The sequence below is a fragment of the Panthera tigris genome, chromosome D4 (assembly GCF_018350195.1).
Source record: "Panthera tigris isolate Pti1 chromosome D4, P.tigris_Pti1_mat1.1, whole genome shotgun sequence".
In the NCBI taxonomy this organism is placed as follows: domain Eukaryota; kingdom Metazoa; phylum Chordata; class Mammalia; order Carnivora; family Felidae; genus Panthera; species Panthera tigris.
In genome coordinates this window covers 73,323,828-73,337,851 of record NC_056672.1, presented here as the reverse complement: position 1 = coordinate 73,337,851, position 14,024 = coordinate 73,323,828, and the positions used below count along the sequence as shown (strand labels likewise).

Genomic DNA, 14,024 nt, shown 5'->3' with positions numbered 1-14,024 from the left:
TGAGTCCAGGAGGGAAAGTCAGAAAGAAGGAGGACCCGGGACAGGAGACCAGTGAATCAAAAGAAAGAGAGATCATGCTGATGGCTCAGACCAAGAATCAGAATCGGGGCCAAATATGAGTGTTCTGACCCTGGATTCAATACCAAATGTTTATTATGTATCTACCATGTCCCGGCATGTTTCATATACCTGTTCCACGAGCCTGCCCTTCCACAAAGCCTAGAGGTAGTCTAGCATCCTAGGGAAGATCTCGCCTCATCCCTGCAGTTAGACCTGTAGGAATCCCTGCCCTACACTCACCAGATTGTGACCTTCGCCACCATAAAAGCTTCAGTTTCTTCATCTGCAAAGTGGGTAAAATAAGGTACCTCACATGGAGGATTATTTAAAGGATTAACTCATGTTATGCACTAACCGCATGGTCGTTTTCTTGTTACTCGTCCCAGCCCATTTCCACTCTAACATATATAAGGAAATGCAGGCACGAGGCGGGAGGGAGGGCAGAGTCACCCTACGTGAGCTTATTGGCTATCCAGCCGAGAAGAGAACAAAGTCCGTTTTGGAGGCAGCTGTCCCAAGGCCAACAGGCTATGCCCCCGAATATGGTATCAATCCTGATTTCAGTTTGCTGGATCTCAGAATGGAGAAAGACCCAGCCGGAGGGAAGGAAGGGGGAGGAATGAAGACGGCAGAAGGCGGTTCACCTTGTTTTCTCCTAATGCCAGTTGGGGCCCCCCAAAGGAGACTTTAATCTGTCCTTTCTGCCATTAGGGGATTAGCGGACAGTGACAGTCAGGCTCTGGACTCAGATCACAGCGGGCTCAAATCCCAGCTCAGTTCCTTTCCGGCCGTGTGAGCCTTGGTGCCTCACACGACTATCTCTGAGCCTCCGTTTCCCTTTCTGGCAAATGGGAGTAACAAGAGATACACACACGCTATGAAGATTAGGAGAAAACAATGAATGCCGGCACACGGTAGGTGTCCTAGATGTTAGTGGTGATGACTCATCACGACAAGACCTCAATGGCTTGGATCTGCACAAATGTCCAGTGGGTGGGACGCGTCTGAAGTGACAGCTCAGCACGACACCATTCAGTTCTGCTCCTCAGCTCCGTTAACAGACGAGGAGAGTGAGGCACGGAAGGTAAGTGGAATGTACTTTTACCAGTAAGTGGACGAACGGACGTGATGTACCTCCTGATGTGAGACACCGGGAAGAACCAACAGTGCTTACATCGAATTCCTGCCAAAAATGCATAACCCAAACCTAATCATGAGGAAACGTTGGACAAACCCAGATCAAGGGACATTCTGCGGAACAACTGACCTGTGTTTTTCAATAATGTCAATGTTCTGAAAGACAAAGAAAGGCTGAGAGACTGTTTCAAATTAAGGGAGCCTACGGAAATATGACAACTAAATGCAAACAGTGATCTGGAATTGGACCCCAGGGCAGACTGAAAAACATTGCTACAAAGGACATTGTGGGGACAACTGGTGAAATCTGAATATGGTAGGATATTAGATAGTAATATTTGTGTTAAATTTCTGGGTTGGTAAATGTTCTATGGTTGCATAAGAGGATGTTCTTGCCCTTGGGAAGTATACAGTTTTGTTGTAAGGGACATGATGTCCACAACTCTCATGGTTCAAGAAAACAAATTTTATATCTATGTATCTATGTATCTTTGTATCTATGTATCTATCATCTATCTACCTTATCTATCTACCATCTATGTGTCTATCGATCTATCTACTATCTATGTGTCTATCGATCTGTCTATCTATCTACCATCTATGTGTCCGTCTATCGATCTATCTACCATCTATGTGTCTATCGATCTATCTACCATATATGTCTCTGTCTATCGATCTATCTATCTACCATCTATGTGTCTATCGATCTATCTACCATCCATGTGTCTGTCTATCGATCTGTCTACCATCTATGTGTCCGTCTATCGATCTATCTACCATCCATGTGTCTGTCTATCGATCTATCTACCATCTATGTGTCTATCGATCTATCTACCATCCATGTGTCTGTCTATCGATCTGTCTATCTATCTACCATCCATGTGTCTGTCTATCGATCTGTCTACCATCTATGTGTCCGTCTATCGATCTATCTACCATCCATGTGTCTGTCTATCGATCTGTCTATCTATCTACCATCCATGTGTCTGTCTATCGATCTATCTACCATCCATGTGTCTGTCTATCGATCTATCTACCATCTATGTGTCTATCGATCTATCTACCATCTATGTGTCTGTCCATTGATCTATCTACCATCTATGTGTCTATCGATCTATCTACCATCCATGTGTCTGTCTATTGATCTACCTATCTACCATCCATGTGTCTATCGATCTACCATCTATGTGTCCGTCTATCGATCTATCTACCATCCATGTGTCTGTCTATCGATCTATCTACCATCTATGTGTCCGTCTATCGATCTATCTACCATCCATGTGTCTGTCTATTGATCTACCTATCTACCATCCATGTGTCTGTCTATCGATCTACCATCTATGTGTCCGTCTATCGATCTATCTACCATCCATGTGTCTGTCTATCGATCTATCTACCATCTATGTGTCCGTCTATCAATCTATCTACCATCCATGTGTCTGTCTATCGATCTGTCTATCTATCTACCATCCATGTGTCTGTCTATCGATCTATCTACCATCTATGTGTCTATCGATCTATCTACCATCCATGTGTCTATCGATCTATCTACCATCTATGTGTCTATCGATCTATCTACCATCCATGTGTCCGTCTATCGATCTATCTACCATCCATGTGTCTGTCTATCGATCTGTCTATCTATCTACCATCCATGTGTCTGTCTATCGATCTATATACCATCTATGTGTCTGTCTATCGATCTGTCTACCATCTATGTGTCTGTCTATCGATCTATCTACCATCTATGTGTCTATCGATCTATCTACCATCCATGTGTCTATCGATCTATCTACCATCTATGTGTCTATCGATCTATCTACCATCTATGTGTCTGTCTATCGATCTATCTACCATCTATGTGTCTATCGATCTATCTACCATCCATGTGTCTATCGATCTATCTACCATCTATGTGTCTATCGATCTATCTACCATCCATGTGTCCGTCTATCGATCTATCTACCATCCATGTGTCTGTCTATCGATCTGTCTATCTATCTACCATCCATGTGTCTGTCTATCGATCTATATACCATCTATGTGTCTGTCTATCGATCTGTCTACCATCTATGTGTCTGTCTATCGATCTATCTACCATCTATGTGTCTATCGATCTATCTACCATCCATGTGTCTATCGATCTATCTACCATCTATGTGTCTATCGATCTATCTACCATCTATGTGTCTGTCTATCGATCTATCTACCATCTATGTGTCTATCGATCTATCTACCATCCATGTGTCCGTCTATCGATCTATCTACCATCCATGTGTCTGTCTATCGATCTGTCTATCTATCTACCATCCATGTGTCTGTCTATCGATCTATCTACCATCTATGTGTCTATCGATCTATCTACCATCTATGTGTCTGTCTATCGATCTAGCTACCATCTATGTGTCTGTCTATCGATCTATCTACCATCTATGTGTCTGTCTATCGATCTATCTACCATCCATGTGTCTATCTATCTACCATCCATGTGTCTATCGATCTATCTATCTACCATCCATGTGTCTGTCTATCGATCTATCTATCTACCATCTATGTGTCTATCGATCTATCTATCTATACCTACATGCAAGTATGTCATATACCTATGAGATAAAGCACTAACATAGGACCACACATTCACAATTAGTGAATCTGGGTAAAGACAATGTAAGAGTTCTTTGTACAATTCTTGCAACTATTCCATATAACTTTGAGGCTATTTCAAAATAAAAAACTAAGAAAAGTCATACAGCGGGGCACCTGGGTGGCTCAGTCGGTTGAGCGTCCGACTTCGTCTCCGGTCATGATCTCACGGTTCGTGGGTTCGAGGCTGCATCGGGCTCTCTGCTATCAGCTCAGAGACTGCTTCGGATCCTCTGTCTCCCTATCTCTCTGCCCCTCCCCCATTCGCTCTCTCTCTCAAAAATAAACATTTTAAAAAAAAAGAAAGAAAGAAAAGTCATATATCTGAAATGTTTGAAAAAGCCAGAAGCCTACACCGAAATTACTTTCACCAGAATGAACTCTTTTTTCATTGTATATTTGACAACAAAATTTCGCTCATTGATCACTGGTTTGTCCACATCAAAATCTGCCGATTACTTTTTTTCTAACAACATGAGTTTTCTTTTGTGACCATTATTCCTACAGGTCCAATTTTCCCAGGCAAATTTTGTGACCTAAATTTTGTCAGCCAGACATAGGATCTTCCATCAGTTGTTAGTCAATAGCAACTTTTACCACATGCAGCATCAATCTTGGTCAGTTTTTTTCCCGTTGCTTATTTCTACTAAGTGAAAATTTTTCCAACGTTTGCGATTTTCAGTGTTATCGAAAAGATTTAATTCTGCAAACAGGTTTTTTTCCTCCGAATATTAGTTTTACTCTGTGTGGTTTAGTGGGATTCTCAACCTTGGCTAGGCATCTGATCACCTGCGGGGCTCGTGAACAAGACAGGTTTCCCAGCCTCTAACTCCAGCAACCCCAAGATTCTGAATCAATAGGTCTGGGATGGGACCCAGATATCTGTATTTTTAACTGGCCCCCACCTCCCACGTTTTTAGCAGTCAATGGCCCATCGCTTTATCGCGGGGCCCCGCTTACCTTGTATTATCGGTAGTCCAATAATTAAACTCTCTGGGCCTGGCTAACCTCATTTCATAATCCCATTACCCTAACTTGACTATGAGGTTCTTGAGGAGAGGGAACAGGCTGACGGTTTCTGAATGGCCCGCCCAGCCCATTACTTGTCAGGTTAGGCAGCAAAAACATTAACTGAATTATTGCTGCCTCAACCCAAACCTTGAATATCAGCAACAAGAAAAGGAACTTCTTTTTCTTACTGTAGTAAATGTATATAACATAAAATTTACCATTTCAACCATTTTTAAGTGTGTAGTTCAGTGACATTAAGTGCATTCTCATTGTTGTGTAACCATCACTCACCGCTGTTCATCTCCAGAATTTCTCATCTTCCCAAACTGCAATTCGGTACCCATTAAACACTCTCTCCCCACCCCTTGACTTTCCCCCAGCCGCAGATGAACCATCACTCAACTTTCGGTCTCTGTAACTTCACAATTCTAGTTACCGCATATAAGTGGCATCATACTGTATTTGTCCTTTTGTGTCTGACTTATGTAGCAGGTGTCAGAACTGCATTTCTTTTTCAGGCTGGATAATATTCCATTGTATGGATGTACCATTCTCATTTATCTGTTCACAGTTTAGTGGACATTTGGGTGGTTTCTACCTTTGTGCTGTTGTGAATAATGCTGCTATGAACGTGGGTATATCATATATCTGTTCAAGTCCTTGCTTTCATGTCTTCTGGATGTACATCCAGAAGAGGAATCATTATATTGCCACTCTACATGAATTTTTTGAGGAACCATCATAATAGTTTCTACAGCAGCTAACAAGAAACATTTTTAAAGCTGCTTTATTAAAGGTAGAACAATGATTAATCCTTTCTGATGTTTATTCCAAGTCTATTGAGAAACAAAATCCATATATCTAGCTTTAGCAACTGCAAAGGATCATGGGATGCTACATTTCCCCTTTCGTTCTGTGGTAGACTGATTCCAGGAAAAGCCTCAACTCTGCACACCTCTCTGCGCCTATCCCTCTCTGTCATGTGACTTTGCAGTTCTTCTCACCCAAAACCTGAGGTCTATTTTCTGATCTCTTGAGTCTGGATCTGATTACGTGACTTGCTCTGGCCAATGGGATGTTAGCAGATTTCACATACGTGGAGGCCTGAAAAGTGTTTAAGAACTGAGTTTGCACTTGTTCTTACACTTTTGCCTTCCCCATGAGAATATGCCCAAGGTAGCCTGCTGGAAGAATAGGAGAGAACGGTCACCCCATCTGACCACCGAGATGTATGAGTTCCAAGCCTACCACTAGCCACCGCCACCTCCCAGAATGTGAGAGAGCTCAGAGGAGATTAGCAGAGTCATCCAGAGTGAACCCCCACCAGCCCACAGACTCATGAGCTCAATAGATGCATATGGTTTTATATCATGGAGTTTTGGGGCATTTTGTTACACGGCAGTATTGTGGCAACAGGTAACTGATACATCTCCCCTCCTCCTCTGTCAACCTGCTGCAGGTTCTGCATCGTCAAAGGGTGATGAAATGACTGCGTTCCCTGACTTCACAGAACTAACATGAGAGGTAAATGCCAGAATTGGAAGGTCTAGCATGTGACAATTACAATCTAAAGGCTGATTTCTCTTCGCTCTTGAAGATTACTCTCCTCTAGTTTAATGGGAAAGAAAGCCATAGAGAGCATCTCTTCTCCATTGCCCCTCATTCTAGTGATGGGATCTCAATGTTCCTTGGAGAACAAGATTTCTGCCCTGCTTAATCTATGTATTCTGGGTAGAGTTGCTTTATTCAGCTCTGAGTACCATCAACAAATGACCCAGGCCTGGCCAATCAATGTATGCCATCCCCTTGGCCCCGCATTGATTCGGGGATGGTCACATGGTAGGCCAAGCCAATGAGATTCAGTCGCAAGAATGTCAAAGCAAAGTTTCCTTTTCCACTGAGATTACTGAGAGGGTATAGGTTAAGTCTAGAGGAACTGACGAATAGCATGTGGAAAAAGCTTGCCTAAATATAGCTAACACAGAGAAAAGCAAAATCCAGAGATGGGAAAAAAACAGAGCCTGATGACACAGTTAGAACCCCTAGATCCAGCCATGCCTGAAGCTGTCTTCCTTTGAATTTTTGGTTACATGAGTCAATAATATTCTTGTTTTGTTTTGTTAATTTGAGAATGGACTCTGTCCCTTGTCACTGAAAAAAAAAAAAAAGATTTTTCTTGCATTTCTCCTGGATCACCCCCCTGACTTCATTGATCCCGATCACCATGGGCTCCTCCACGGTGCTCTTAGCCCCACTGCTGTGAAGAGCCACTGGGCTTATCACTGCTGGTCACCACCTGAGACTCCAGGAAAAGTCTACCCAGTAGAGTGATATTTCTTCCAAACAGGCTCCAGGAGCAGGGAGAATTAAGGCAGGTCTGGGCTGACCTGGCATCCTCCTTTGCCCTGAACAGCTCTGATTTATGCCGGTTGCCCCAGCATGATTACTAATAGCACTCCCTTACTGTTGATAGTGTCATCGTTTGGATAATAAATTATAGGGTTCCCTTTAGCAGGTCACACTCCTTTTTTATTGTGCCGTGCCTTTATTCTCCACTGCCCCCCACATAAAGCTGAACAGTAGTTTCAGACTTTACCCAAAGCTTGAAATAATAGCACAGGAGGTGTGGCAGAATCCAAAGATGGCTACAATATCTGCCATCCCGGTGCTCTTCTACAATGTGACCTCGCCTCTCCCCTTCACGAGCTGCAATCCTAATTCTCCTCCCGTTGGATTTGGGCTTGTGACTGCTTCATCTAGTAGATCACGGTAGAAGTGATGTCGAGTCGCTGCTTAGACTGAAGCACAGAAGACAGAGTAGCTTCCGTCTTCTTCATGAGATCGCTTCTACTTGGAGCCCTGAGCCATCGCGTAAGTAGTCCAGCTTCCTTGGGACTGCCACGTTGCGAAGAAACTAAGCCACACTGAGAGGCCATGCATAGCCACTCTAGTAGGCGGCCTGGCAGACAGACTCGAAGATGGCACCCGCCCCTTGGTGTTCGCACCCTTGCATAATCCCTCCCCCTGGAGTAAGGGTGAGACTTGCTTCTAATCGGAATACCGATTAGGGGATGGGCTCCAGAAATGGTTTTGTTACAGAAGACTGTAGCTTCTGTCTGTCTGGAGGACTCTCCACCTTGCTGGCTTCCATGAGGCACGTTGCCGCGTTAGGGAATTTCATGTGGCAAAAAACTGAGGGCAGCCTTCAGCCAACAGCCTTCAGCCAACAGCCACTTAGGAACCTTAGCCCTCAGTCCAACAACCCAGAAAGAATGGAGTCCTGCCAACAGCCTTGCGAGTGAACTTGAAAGTGGATCCTTCCCCAGTTGAGCCTTCACTGAGACGCCAGCCCTCGCTCGCAGCCTCACGAGAGACGCCAAAGCAAATCCCTGACCCACAACAATTATGAGATGATAAATGCATGTTGAGAATTGCCTCCCCGTGCGGCAAAGTTTTAATTCCAATAATTTGAAGTGGAAATCCTTCCCAGCCTCTTAAACAGCGGATAGCGTCATTCCTGCGTCCTCTCCTGAAATCTCACATCAAGCACTGCCCCAAGCCTAGTAAGAGCAACTAACTGAGCCGAACATATATTTGCACAATAGAGTTTTCCAAAGGAAATCAGTTTTTTTTCCAGATTTTGGACACCTGTTGAGTGTGCATTCGGTTCTTTAGAAGTCATTATCTGACTGTATGAAACGAGAAACAGCCAGCTATGATCCAAATATATCCTTCTACCAAAAGACAAAGGTAATCCCTGAAGTCCCCCAGGACTCACTAGCCTGTGGATACATGAGGTCACACTTTATTTATTTATTTAACAAATACTTTTCCTAGGGCTCGTAATGAGCTATTCTAAGTGCATTGAAACCATCGGGCCTCCGTGACAACTTGATAAGGTAGATGCTATTTATTATCCTCTCTGTTTTACACATGAGGAAACTGAGGCACGAAGAGGTAAAGTAACTTGCCGAGGAACATAGAGCTTCTAAGCGCATCTGGGCTTCGGGCTCAGGAATCTGACTGCGGAGCCTGTACTTGTATTTACTTTGCTATCCTGAACCTCCCTGAGTCTGATCCCCCACCTGCATGGCGGAAGCATTTGAAACTCCACAGTAAGGTTCCTTCCTTCCTCTGTCAGTTTCCAGAGGCCTTGGGAGGTGGTGCAAGTGGGCTCAGTGTTCCTTTGGATCCTGTCCCGGGAGGGCCAGTCTGCCACTAGCTTAACCTCTCAGCTATCAGTTACCACGACACTACATCACAGATGGCCCACGACTTCAAATAATAAGCATGAATTTAGTACACAAGTCTGACGGTCAGCAGGACGGTTCTGATCTTGGCTGGGCTTGTTCATATGGCTGGTGTTGGCTGCCTCTTACCTGATCTGTGTTGGCCACGGCTGGGACAACCCGGGCCACACGACGCCGGTCTACCCATTTCTCATCCTCCAGCAGGCCAGCCTGGGGCACGTTCATTTGGCAACACCAGGGTAGAAGAGCAGATAAGCCCAAGGGTGCAAGCACATTTCCAGCTTCTGTTTAAATCCCACGCTGAACATCCCGTTGGTCGAAGTAAGTCCTGCCCCGAGTCCAAGCAGGAGAATACGGCACCGATGTGTGGCACAAGGCCTGGGGACAGGGAAGGATAAAGAACTGGTCATTAAGGCAATCAGTGTACCACCCTCGGCACCGATTTTCTTTCTTCTCCAAAAACGTCAGAACAGAATTAAATTTCAAACTAAAAAACCATTTCGATGAAGCTGCCCAAGACTCCATAAATTAAACTTGTGCTCTGAGAGGCGGTGAAGAAGGGATCCAAACCAGGGGCAACGTGCACAAATGGTTTCTTTATGAAGGGAAAACAGCGGCGTTCCTCTGCATCAATAGGAAATGAAACCGAGAATTCAGAACTCAGCCAGGGGGGCCCACATTCTAGTGGCAAAGTGGCAGTCGGCAGGGTAGGCATTGTGCGGGCCTGGTGTCTGAGCACTAATGTGAGCACAAAAGTCACATCAGAGCAGGCCTACAGCAAAATTGACTCAGTTAGCAGCTTCTTAGCATATCAATGTCTTATTTTGTTTCTCAGGCAGAAAGCTCAAATATTGGCTTGCCTGATTCAAAATTGGCCCGTAGGCCACCCCAGTTTTTTCCAAGAGAGTATAAATGAATGTATACTTGATTCCCATTCCTGGAAAGCAGAAGCTGTCATTTTCTGGGCTCACACAGCCTGCACAGAGCCTGGTTATAATTATTTCTCTGAGACACGGAGGAGCTCTTGTTAGACAGCCGCACTGGTCTCCAAACCTACCATTCCATGGCCCCTTTCTTCTACTGTAAGAGTGCCCCGGAAATATCAACCTCCCTGAGGTGGCAAAGGTCAAGGTCTGTGGACAAATATCAACTGATGCTGTTTTGGAAACATCCGAGGAGACTCAATGGACAGTAAAACTTACCAAAAAGAACAGACCTAAAGAGCCTGGCGCATTCCATGTTCCGTTACAGAGACATCAGGACTTTTGCAATGGCCTTAAGATGGGTTTAATGGTGGAAAGCAGATCGTACCCAGCAGGTCCCCCTTCCCAGACTGCAACCCTATGAATCTGTTCTGGATATACTGTTTGCCATAGGCCAGGTGTTTTTCACACATCACCTCAAGTGATTCTTAAAGAGCGGTACACATCCCTATTTTGCAGATGAGGAAACAGAGGCACAAAGCTTCAGTACGTCGCCCAAGTCATACAGAATGTTAGCGTTGAGGCACTGTGACTTGAGAACCAGCCCTCGTAGACATGACCCTACGAAAGCTGTCATTCAGTACCATTCAGACACCATCAAGCCTGTGCCTTCAAATTAAGAGGGATACAATTTCCAAGTAGTTGATGCAGAGTTTTATGAAAATCCATTTCTAGGTTCTTAACTGCCATATGCATTACTTCCTTGCATGGACAACTTTGGGTCGGGGGCAGGGAGGAGAGGGCACCGAACGGAGGGAAGTTTCCAAATATTGGGGAACGGAAGTTCCCTTGAATAGGACACCACAACCCTTCTCCCATCCATCTCATTAAGAGACAAACTCTAGGGGCACCCGGGTAGCTCAGTCGATTACGCGTCTGACTCTTGGTTTCAGCTCAGGTCATGATCTCACGGTTTCATGAGTTCAAGCCCCACACTGGGTTCTGCACTGACAGCATGGAGCCTGCTTGGGATCCTCTCTCTCCCTCTTTCTCTGTCCCTCTCCCACTCACACTGTCTCTGTCTCTCTCAAAATAAATAAATAAACTTAAAAAAAATTTTTTTTAAAACAGAGACAAACTTCTATTACTTTTACCTTTTATGTTTAACAATTATACAAATTTTGATCGACAGTATCCTAAAATTAATCCAGAAACATGCTTATTAACTCATAGTGCCTTATGATCACTGGAAATAGAAATATTTTTAAATTTCCACCTATAATGATATTTTCGATTTAGAGACTATTCTGAGATGATCTGTATGAGACAAGCAGAAAAATATATCACATTCCTGTAAAATTCTGTGGGGAAGTGGAATGGAAAAAGTGATTTAAAGGAGAAAAAGGAACATTGCAATATTTCTAGCTGTGAGGAGTCTGTTCTTCTATTTTTTTAAATGGATGACAGTGGGTATAAAATCACTACTTTAAACACTAATATTTACAATATGCAGGACATTACATCCTTTACAACTATTTAAAACCGTGAGAACAAATTTTTTATTTATATGATTATGTGAATTTTCAGAATTCTTCTGGAGGTATATGAGAAAGAAAGGAAGAAAGAAAGACAGACAGAAAGAAAGAAAGAAAGAAAGAAAGAAAGAAGAAGGAAAAAAGGAAGGACGGAAGGAAGGAAGGAAGGAGAAGCAAAGTCCTCTGATCTTGCCCAAGATGAGGCATTTGTAATCCAGAGAGTAACAAGGATTTACCCAAGTTCCCACGGAAGAACAGCACCTGAGCTAGGACCAAAAGTAAAGCCTCAGGACCCCCAATACCTCCCCTTTTCCTTATCCATGCTGACTTACTGTGCCATTCAGATCCCCAGCAGGTCCCAGAACATGAAAGCAATGAAAGGCAGGAAAAGTTGATCAGGTGTCTATTTACAGAGGTGAGGGCAGGGCCAAGGGAAAGCCACAGGGGCTGGCGAAGGACCAAGGACTAGCAAAGGTGCAAAGCCATTTCCACCCCTGGACTGGGGGAGCAAAGAGAAAGAGACCTTACCTGGACCCTGTGAGGCCTGTAGCTGGAGGAGAAGGCTACCAAGGGGAGGAGCATGTCTTAAGCAGAACGGGATCTCGGGCACACCACAGCTAGCAGGGAGAGAGCTGGGGGAACAAATGCAACGATCTCTCTTCTCCTGCATGGCTTTCCTGCTGGATCCTCTCTTTGGTCGAATCTATCAGAAACCAGAGGGCAAAGGAACTGGTTGACACATTTCTTAGAGGTCAACCTCCTAGGCACAGAGCAAAACAGAGGAGGGCAGAGTGTGGGTCTGGAGGGGCAACCAGAAAACATTCACCATGCTTTCCATTTTGAACTTGACATTTGTATTTGAACAAAAAGATTAGGCTTTCCAGTCAAGGTAAGCCGCAGCAAAATAAAGAGATCTGTCCCCAGAAGATTCCAAAAGCCCATATTTATGAGGCAGGAGGAATTTCAGGGACGTTTAGAAGAATTTGTATTTTTCATTTTGTAAATATGATACACAACAGATATCTACTTATTTTAGTAAAATAATTTTTTTGGCATCTCTCTTCATTGGAAACTGATCTTTATTTCTCTAACAATTGCCTTGTTAAATCCCCATTCGTGGATGCTTTCATAGACTGCTATTAGCTCCAACTAAAACCTGGGAGTTGAGGGAAAGTCCCTGAGAAAAGTAATGCAAGTGGACATTTTAAATAGAATTATATCATTAAAGATAACAATGTAAATTATTAACAGTCGTCTATTAAAGACAGAATAATCCCACTATAATCAGATTGAAAGAATGCATGCAATTGCCATAATCCAAAATGCTATAAATTTAAATCACCTTTCACAGGCAACCTGTAGAAAGAGCAGCGCCATCTAGGGGCAAGGAGCTTCAATGACCTAATGCCCTTTGACCTGTGCTTTTCCCCGTTTTCAAGTAAGGCCATCAAAGGAGGTGTAGTGGAGGGGCGCCTGGGTGGCTCAGCGTCTGTCTGACTCTTGATTTTGGCTCAGGTCGGGCTCAGGTTATGCTCAAGTCATGATCTCACAGTCAGTTCATGAGATTGAGCCCCACATGGAGGTCTGCACTGACAGTGTGGAACCTGCTTGGGTTTCTCTCCTCTCTCTGCCCCTCCCCTGCTCACACACGCATGCGTGCGCACTCTCTCTCTCTCTCTCTCTCTCTGTCTCAAAATAAATAAACATTTTTTTTTTAAAAAAGAGGGCGTGTTGGAGCACCTGGGTGGATCAGTTGGTTAAACACCCACTTCGGCTCAGGTCATGATCTCACTGTTAGGGGGTTTGAGCCCCATGAGATCATGACCTGAGCCAAAGTCGGAGGCTTAACCACCTGAGCCACCCAGGCACCCCTGGATCAGTTAACAGGTTTAAAACTATGGCTACAAATTTAGGGTTTTTGCTACAACTACATAAAGAGATGAAGAAATACATATATTGGAAGAAATGATAGCAGTAAACTCCAAATTTGAGGAAAATATTAACCTAGACATCCTAGAGACTAAATGAACCCCCAGTAGAATAAATACAAAAGATCCATACCTGGACACGTCATAGTCAAACTGCAGAAAGACGAAGACAAAAGAAACATCTTGAAAGTAGTGAGAAAAATGAATTGGCACAGACAGGAAAGCATCAATACCTTCAATTACTGACTTTCCATGTGAAATAATGGAGACTAGAAGGACATATGAAAAGCACTGAAAAAAAAAAACAAAAACAAAACTGTCAACCAAGAATGCTATGTTAAATAAAACGATCTTTCAAAAATGAAAGCTAAACAAAGACATTCCCAGATTAAAAAAAAAAAAAAAAAAAAAAAAAAAAAACATGGCCAAAAGAATTCATGACTATCAGATTGCCTTACCAGATACTATAAAAAGTTCTTTGGGCCCAAAGGACTTCATACCAGAGGGCAATCTGAATCTACAGGAAGAAATGAAAAC

General features: G+C 43.6%; 1 protein-coding gene across 16 annotated transcripts in view; it reads right to left on the bottom strand.

Annotated features, from left to right (window-relative positions):
* Nucleotides 1–13,770, bottom strand: part of ZNF618 (zinc finger protein 618) — a 199,541-nt gene extending 185,771 nt beyond the window's left edge. For 7 of the 16 annotated variants that reach the window (XM_042965291.1, XM_042965297.1, XM_042965293.1 and 4 more), the window contains exons 1-2: nucleotides 13,621–13,767; nucleotides 12,088–12,262 (exon numbers count right to left, since the gene is read on the bottom strand). In XM_042965291.1, coding sequence (XP_042821225.1) covers nucleotides 12,088–12,141 — 54 coding nt within the window. In that variant the 5' untranslated portion in view covers nucleotides 12,142–12,262; nucleotides 13,621–13,767. Of the gene's footprint in view, nucleotides 1–12,087; nucleotides 12,263–13,620 lie in introns of all 16 variants that reach the window. The other 9 variants (XM_042965307.1, XM_042965302.1, XM_042965300.1 and 6 more) reach the window with 4 other exon arrangements.
* Nucleotides 13,771–14,024: the final 254 nt, after the last annotated feature.